The 8,059-nt window shown below is 41.4% G+C and overlaps 1 protein-coding gene across 1 annotated transcript; it reads right to left on the bottom strand.

Moving 5' to 3' along the window:
• Positions 1 to 3,164: 3,164 nt before the first annotated feature.
• LOC139792475 (C-C chemokine receptor type 5-like) lies at positions 3,165 to 7,104 on the bottom strand. The gene is made up of 3 exons (XM_071735832.1): positions 6,968 to 7,104; positions 5,198 to 6,275; positions 3,165 to 3,283 (listed from the first exon to the last, which is right to left on the bottom strand). The coding sequence occupies exons 2-3, from the start codon at positions 6,262 to 6,264 to the stop codon at positions 3,271 to 3,273; spliced, it is 1,080 nt and encodes a 359-aa protein (XP_071591933.1). The 5' UTR covers positions 6,265 to 6,275; positions 6,968 to 7,104; the 3' UTR covers positions 3,165 to 3,270.
• Positions 7,105 to 8,059: the final 955 nt, after the last annotated feature.

Below are 8,059 nucleotides of genomic sequence, written 5' to 3' on the forward strand. Positions count from 1 at the left end.
CTGCTAGTCACACGATTTCTGATACAAGCCAGAATGCCATTGGCCTTCTTGGCCACCTGGGCACATTGCTGGCTCATATTCAGCCGACTGTCAAGCACTACACCAAGGTCCTCCTCCTCCTCCTCCTGCTGATGTATTCCCGAGTCATTCCACAGTGGAGGGTGGGCTGGTGCACGGTTGAAAAGATCAGGGTGTCCAGATGGGACTTGGTGAAGGGTAGGTTGGAGGATAATCTTTATCAGTCTGGGAATTGTTGCTGCCATAGGAAGTGGTAAGAAAAGCTGCTTCCCTCATCCTGGTATCCCCCACACCTGTCACCTACTCTCCAAAAATCTGTGAAGTCCTTCAGGGAGGCTCATTTGGAACAGACTTGGGGTATTGTTGCTGCCATGGTCTTGGAGAAGTTGGAGGTGCAAGCATCCCATTTCCATGCAAGTTTTAATCCTTCCTTTGGAATGACAGACAGACAGGAAGGTATTTTTGTTTTTGTAACTTCAGACTATTGAAAGCGAGTGTCAAATAATCTCTTTCCAGAGAAGATGGGTAGAATACAGACAACATGAGTGTACACAAAACTTTTGCAGAGTCAGCTAAGTCTCACTTCTCCCATATCACACTGTTGAATCTGTCTGAATCATACAGTCTGGGGCTGGATGAGGTCCACCAAAAAGTACTGAGGGAGCTCGAGAAGACCCTTTCCATCATCTATCAGCAGTCCTGGTTAACAGGGGCATCTCGGTTGACTGCTGGTTAGCAAATATGATGTCCATCTACAAGGAGGTGGGAAGGAGAATCCAGGGAACTACAGGCCTGCTTGTCTGACCTCAGTGAACATTATGGAGCAGATCATCTGGAGTGCCATCATGCAGCACACGCAGGACAAGGTGATCAGCCCCAGTCAGCGTGGGTTTATGAAGGCAGGTCCTGATTGACTAACCTCATCTTCTATGACAAAGTGACTTGGTTAGTGGGTGGGGGAATGGCTGTGTTGTCTGTCTTGACTTTAGTACAGCCTTTGACACAGTTTCCCAACACATTTGCTTGAAGAATCTGACTTCTCATGGATAGGACAGCTATAAGCTTTGCTGGTTAAAAAACTAGCTGGCTGGCTGGCCATGCCCGAGGGGTTGTGGTGAATGGAGTTAAATCCAGCTGTCAGGCAGTCACAAACGGTGTTCCTCAGGGCTCACTGTTGGCAGCAGTTCTCTTAAATATGTTTATCAGTGGTTTGGATGAGGAGAAAGAGTACACCCTTAGTAAGTTTGCAGACTACCAAGTTGGGCAGTAGTGTTGAACTGCTTGAGGGTAGGAAGGCTCTACAGAGGGTTCTAGACCCTCTGACCCAAGGCCAGTTGGATGAGGTTCAACAATGCTGAGTGTTGGGTCCTCCACTTCTGTCACAACAGCCCCATGCAACGTTACAGTCCTGGGGAAGAGTGGCTGGAAGGCTGTCCAGAGGAAAAGGACCTGGGAATGTTAATTGATAGCTGATAGATAATGAGCCAGCAGTGAGCCCAGGTGGCCAAGAAGGCCAACAGCATCCTGGCTTTTATCAGAAACGGTGTGGCCCTCACTACTAGGCTGACATTGAAGTGTTGGACTATGTCCAAAAGTAGGGTAACAAATCTGGAGAAGGGTCTAGAGCATCAGTCTTATGAAGAGCAAAAGAGGGAAGTGTGGTCGTTTAGCTTAGAGAAAAGGAGGGTGCTCTCTACAGCTACCTGAGAGGAGATTGCAGTGAGGTGAATGTTGGTCTCTTCTTCCAAGTAACAAACAACACAAAAAGAGGAAATGGCCTCAAGTTGTGCCATGGGACATTTAGATTGGATATTAGGAAAAAATTTTCACTGAAAGGGTTGTCAGGCTGCCCAGGGAAGTGGTTGAGTCACCACTCCTGAAGGCATTTAAAAGACACGTGGATATATTTCTTAGGGACATGGTTTAGCGGTGGTCTTGGGTGTGTGCTATATTAACTTGGACTGGATGATGTTAAAAGTTCTTTTCCAACCAAAACGATTCTCTGATTCTATGTCTAAAGGTGACTGTGCCCACTCATCCAGTGAACCTCCATGAGGGTTGTCTTCATTATTATGCTATTCCCATAATATCATAGTGGGGATAACCATTTTGATAGAAGATCCTCTTAGGAAAAATAAATGTTTTGAAAGAGTAAAGCAACAAAAGCATTGCTGGCATGGTGAATGTTTGGTAGCATGAAAGTGTAAAGTGTGGCCACATGGTGTCACCATAATCTTAAAAACTGCCGGGAAGTGTGTGTGCAGGTCTACTGTAATTGTTAAGTTAGATCTTCAGTCATTACAGCATATCCTCAACATGTTGAAATAGTTTTGTATTCTTATTTATTTTAAAAACACTTGATGATACTCTTCCTGAACCACAGTGAATTGTGTGAGGTAGTGCTATTCCCATCTGTAAAAAATAAATAAAACAAAATGTAATGACAGCAAAAAGGGAATTTTTATTGTTAGACTATTAGTGACAAGCACTTAACTTGCAGTTAATTAGCAGTTAAGAAGACTGGAGTTATCTTGATGGTGCTGTGTTATTTGATGATGCTGGTTAGTCCACCTGTAAATCCCTGAGTTTGTCATGCTGCACTTCCAGCATCATAGCAACCTGCTTTGAGGAGGTATTTCTCTTCTTTTTAATTCTTCTGGGCTATTCTTAAAAAAAAAGGGGGGAGTATAGGGCAAGGATCAAGAAGTCTAGCACACAAAAATTAACCAACTTTAGTGGATTGTATAATACAAAATATCACTGCAATTTATTGGCAGAGTCCCTGGATGAATACACCAGCAGTGTTACCAAATACTGTGTTTTCTACCATCTCCTTGAATGTGGATGACAAGTAACTATAGGAGTTGAAATCTGGCTTCTTTGTTCTTATTTGCTGAAGTGTGGTCCCTTCTCTGTGAAGTGATAGCAACTTTTGATAAGTTGCTGATCCACTGGGCCAAAAATCTCTAAGTTCCACCTCTTCTCTTTGGAAGCTGCTTGTTGCTTGGAAAGGCTGATATCATTGAAGAGAATGCTGCAAAGGATCAGGGCTGCTTTTTGACATGTCCATCAGAAAGTCTGTCACTGTCCTTGTCCACATTTGGTTGTTGTACTTTGCTTCTGCAGGCCTCATCAAGATACGTACCTTGCTTGGCATCAGAGCCCTCCAGAGAAAGTAACTTCTTAAAGGCAAGGTGTCTTAGGGCCAAATGAAAATTCTTGTCAAGAGCAGAATAAAATATACACATATTTTCATAAAGGTATTCTAAAAGGAAAGGGAAAAAAAAAAAAGCCAGACTGTTCAAAAGTTACTGCATGTAGCTTCCTATCTTTTTATAAAATAAATGCATATATTGGTCATTTCATCCTAAAATTACCCAATTTCTGCTTATTCTGATATAGTTGCCCATTTTAAAAGTATATACAAAGTTCTGTAAAGTAATTGATGAACAGGGTCTTAAAAAAGACTATGCAGCTCAAAATCTTGTAAATTATAAGGTGTAATATATTTTGTTCCACTTCCCATGTGAATGTAGTCCTAAAGTGGTGCTTAATATGACAAAATTGAATAGCTTAAAACAAGTGCTTTGATAAGGAAAGATTTACCTCTTTCACTTTCTGCTTTCACCAGCACTCAGTAATGTAAAATATCTTTGGGGCTGTTTAGAAAAAATTTGCTTCTTTAAACGTATTGTTTTAAAGTCTATCTACAGGAGCTAGGAAACAGAAATTGCCCTGCTGGGTAAGAACAGCAATCAGAATACTAGCTTTTAATTTCCTGTCTTCAGAGTTGTCAAAAACCATAGGTTTTAGAGGAAATAAAAGATATGCTAGAGATGACAACATGGCCTAAACCAATTAATGGTGTGGTTATGGTGTGATCTTAAGCACGTGAGTATCCCCATATTTATTTCATCTTTTCTGTGTTCAATTGCTTTGCAGGATCTGAGCTTTAAGCTCAGTCATAGCTGACCATCAGTCTTACTATGGAAGTTTTGGAAGCTTTCGCTCTCTGCAAAACTCATAAATGGCAGAAAAAAATTCATATCCCAAAATTATACCTACTTCTGAAACAAAAGAAGTGATACTCTATGGCCTTGACCATGTTGAATACTGAATATTTTTACTTATTCACATGTTTTGATAACTTAAATGTCTATAGCATACGCTTATCTCTAAAAACACCTGGTTCAACCCTGTTCAGAAATTATTTTCACACCTCTAGTGCTATTGTGTTTTTTCAGCCATTACAACTGTGTATCATTTCATATTTTAAGGTTTTTCTCTTATGCAGGCTAGCAAAATCACTGTCTAAAACCCTGAACCTCATTGACCCTGAACCCTGTTGACTCATTGTCCTTTTCTGATCTAAGTTGTTTAAAGCTCCATGTGAAATACTCTATTTTTTAAATGTTGCAAATACTTTGATTTTCTGATCAATCATATGACCATGTTAACTTTTTAGTATGACTAGCATATAAACCAGCAGTTGATTGAAAGAGAGGAGAACCTTCTGAGGTATCAAACTCTCAAGCCATTTAGCTATAAACACATAGTAGTTAAAACTATTATGAAAAAAGTCCAAAAGGTTGGTACTCAGCCATACACAAGGGAAAATATACCTTGAAATATCAGTCTCTTCTGGATGTATAAAACTTCCCATACAACTGGTAAAAGTTCTGTACCACAGACCTCAGCAATTTAGCATTATTTACAGAGAAACGTAACCAGGCCAGTAAAAGATTTGAGACTGAGTTTAGATGAGTGGGGTATCTTGTGTAAGGTAAAGTCAAGGGATGTTTCCAAGCAACCAGTGTCAATTTGTTACCTCTAAATCTCTTCAAAATCCCATTTTATGAGTCTGCTAGCTTGGTCACTCAGCCATTGAGTGGTTTTGTACCTCATAGTACAAAACTATGCTTTTACATTCCCCCACCCCAAAAAAAAGAGAACGTGTTTATTCCTCCAACATTAGCATATCTAGGTCACTATTTTTTTACATCCTTTTCTCTCTTGTATGAATACCCAAATGTATGAGCAAACACAAACTTTTGTAAACATATCCTGTCATCTTTCACAGCTGCCTTAGAGCCAATATCCAGGGCAGATTCCTCAGGCTTTCATCACAGACTTGGTTTCACAACAGTTAGTTCCAGTTTTTTTGCTAGACACGACTTACAATGCAGCAGAAACTTCCTGTTCTCCAGTAGATTGTGTGTAGGAAGAGCTGGCCCGTTCAGCTGTGTCAACATAGAAAACAGGGCAGTATTTAGAGAAGTGGAATGCAATCTGCTTTCGGAAGAATCTGTGAAGATACTTCCTAAATTTTTCTCCAGCAAAAGCATAAATTACAGGGTTGATACAACAGTGGATCATCGAGAGTGTTTCTGTCACTTGGGTTGCTTTGTGAAGTTGACTGTTCCCTTCACAAGTAGTGATGGAAAATGTACCTTGGAAATCACGTAGGAGAATGCAAATGTTGTATGGTGCCCAGAAAAAAAAATAGACAATCATGATGATAAAAATAAGCCTGACAGCTTTGTGTTTCTTCTCATTCCTACACTGCAGTAAGGTCTTTATAATCTGTGTGTAGCTGCAGATCATAATTAACATTGGAATAACAAGTCCCAGAATGTTCATTTTTAAGGCCAGGAATTGCTTCCATACATTTCTCTGCTCTGGTGGATAGTGAGCACTGCAAGTATAATGTAAATTTTCCTTTTGAGTTTTGTGAAATACAACCCCAGGAACTGAAGCAAAAATAGCAACAGCCCAGGTGACAGCACTGGTGAGGATGCCGTAGGAAACCGTCCGAGCTTTTAAAGCAAACACTGCGTGCACTATGGCCAGATATCTGTCTAGGGTCAACAGGATTATGAAAAAGATCCCACTGTAGAAGCCAAGGAGGTAGACACCTGAGAGAATTCTGCACAGCACCTCCCCAAAAATCCAGTCGTGAACAGCATAATAGGCCCAAAAAGGGAGAGAAAATATAAAGAGCAAATCAGAAATCGCCAAGTTGAGGAGATAAATGTCAGTCATACTCTTCAATCTCTTGTATTTTACCAGAATAAGGACAACAAGCAAATTGCCTATGAGGCCAAATATCACCACCAAAGAATAAAGCGGTGGCAGAAATTTTGCTGCAAAGTGTTTTTCCTCGGTTCCTGTGCATGGTGCTGAATCGCCATAGTCAAATTCTGTTGTCAGTGGCAAGTCCAGTGCATCCACGGTGTAGTTTTCCATGGTGTGTTGGTCTGGAAAGGAAGAAAAGGAGTTAAACTAGAGACAGCTCCAAGCTTGACAGTGAGGACACTGAAAGAGGCTGATGTCGTCCTGTGGAAATCTGTTTGCTGTTGAGCACACAAACATTACTACATGGAGGTGTGGCAGAGAATGAAATTGCAGAACTCCCAGGAAACTCATCCAGATCCCTAGGAATTATACCAATGAAGTGATGATGCTGCACATTGAAAGTGTGTTGAATGTCCTTCCCCTTACATATATATATACTGTCTGGTGTGTGTTCCTCCTCAACATGGTCTTCTCAGCTGCTTGAGCCAGCCAGAAGTGGAGAAAGGATGAATTTCTCCCAAGCAGTGGGTGTTTTGGGGCTGTTGTGCTCAGCAGTGGCTTTCCAAGGGGATGAGGAGAGCCAGCAGGGCAGCATCAGCAAAGCACAGCAGCTGGCACAAAGGGCATAGCTGTGCTTCTCCTTGGGACCTGGCCACCTTCTCATTGTGCCAACCTCACTGTAGCCCTCACCCAAGGAGGTCCAGGCACTGGCAGGAGGTAATAAAGCAGTGCCTGCAAAGTGCTATGCTAGGAGTAAAGCAAAGTGGCTGCTGCTTGCTGGATTGTTCCTGACATCCTGGGAGCCTCAATGCCTGTGGGAATCAGGTCACTGGAGGAGTGGAAATGAGCTTTGCACAGTACCAAACATACCCACCTGTTGGACCCTGGGTGCTGCAGAGCAGCAAGTTGACAGTGTTGTTTGGGGTTAAAATGGCAAATGTTTGTGACTGTGGTTCAGGCGTCGGCCATGGAAGTGTGGTAGCTCCTAGGTAGCCTTAGGGAGCTCTGGCAGGAAATGGTGTTCAGTCCTGTAGAAAGATCAGAAAGGCAAACACCTTGGCAAATGACATAAAAGATAACAGTGTCCAATCTGCTTTTCGTAAACAAAAAGTGATTCTCCTTTTGCAAAGCTTTTTCCTGCCCCTTCCCAAATTTCTTCCTGAATCTGGGTGCCATCTCTGTTCCTAACAATATGAGTTTCCATGTTCAGACATTACTCTGGCAATGTTGAGCATGGCATGAAGTTTTCTTCTGCAGAGTATGGAATAAGAAAAAATTGTAAATTTTTAACATTTTGGGACTCTTCTCCCAAATGAGAGAAGTGGGAGAAATTTCTCCCAAATGGGAGAAAATGAGTGCTGTCAGACTCCTCAAAGACCAACTTTCAGGAAGCTCTTGCAGTCTATGAAAACAGTTTTTTTCCAAGCCATGCTAATTACATATTTATTTCAATACTGAGATAGCGGTTTGGTTGGTAAAGGAAGTGGCTGTGCCTCAGGTGACAGTAAATAAGCTTATTTTTAAGTATCTTAAGAGTTTGTATTTCCGAAGTACTTTCAGCAACTCTATTAGAAAAAACCACCTTTAAAAATATTTTTTTTTTGGTCCAAATCTTTAATTTCTTTATTTCAAAACATGGCAAGACTTGGGCACTGTGCAAGCATTTAATACACCCATCAGCTAGTTCTCCTACATCTATCTTGCATGCCCTGATAGTACAAATCTCAGTGTATAGCTAAATAGCACCATTTTCAATGTGTCAGTCAGCCGTGCTGTTTCCTGAGATTATGGAATGAGGCACTGGCTGCAACAGAGTGCCAGACCCAGCACATCCTGTTTTGATCATTTTGTACCTGCATGATACTCACACATAATCATGGGCAGGAAAAGCACCTGGGTCCTAAACCCAGAGTGGGATTTTATTGGTTTATTATTGATAAGATTCATGTGAATATTACTGCAAAAA

The sequence above is a fragment of the Heliangelus exortis genome, chromosome 2 (genome assembly GCF_036169615.1).
Source record: "Heliangelus exortis chromosome 2, bHelExo1.hap1, whole genome shotgun sequence".
NCBI lineage: Eukaryota > Metazoa > Chordata > Aves > Apodiformes > Trochilidae > Heliangelus > Heliangelus exortis.

Coding starts and splice junctions, on each gene's coding strand:
- LOC139792475 (XM_071735832.1), bottom strand. CDS start 6,264: ATGGAAAACTACACCGTGGATGCACTGGACTTGCCACTGACAACAGAA.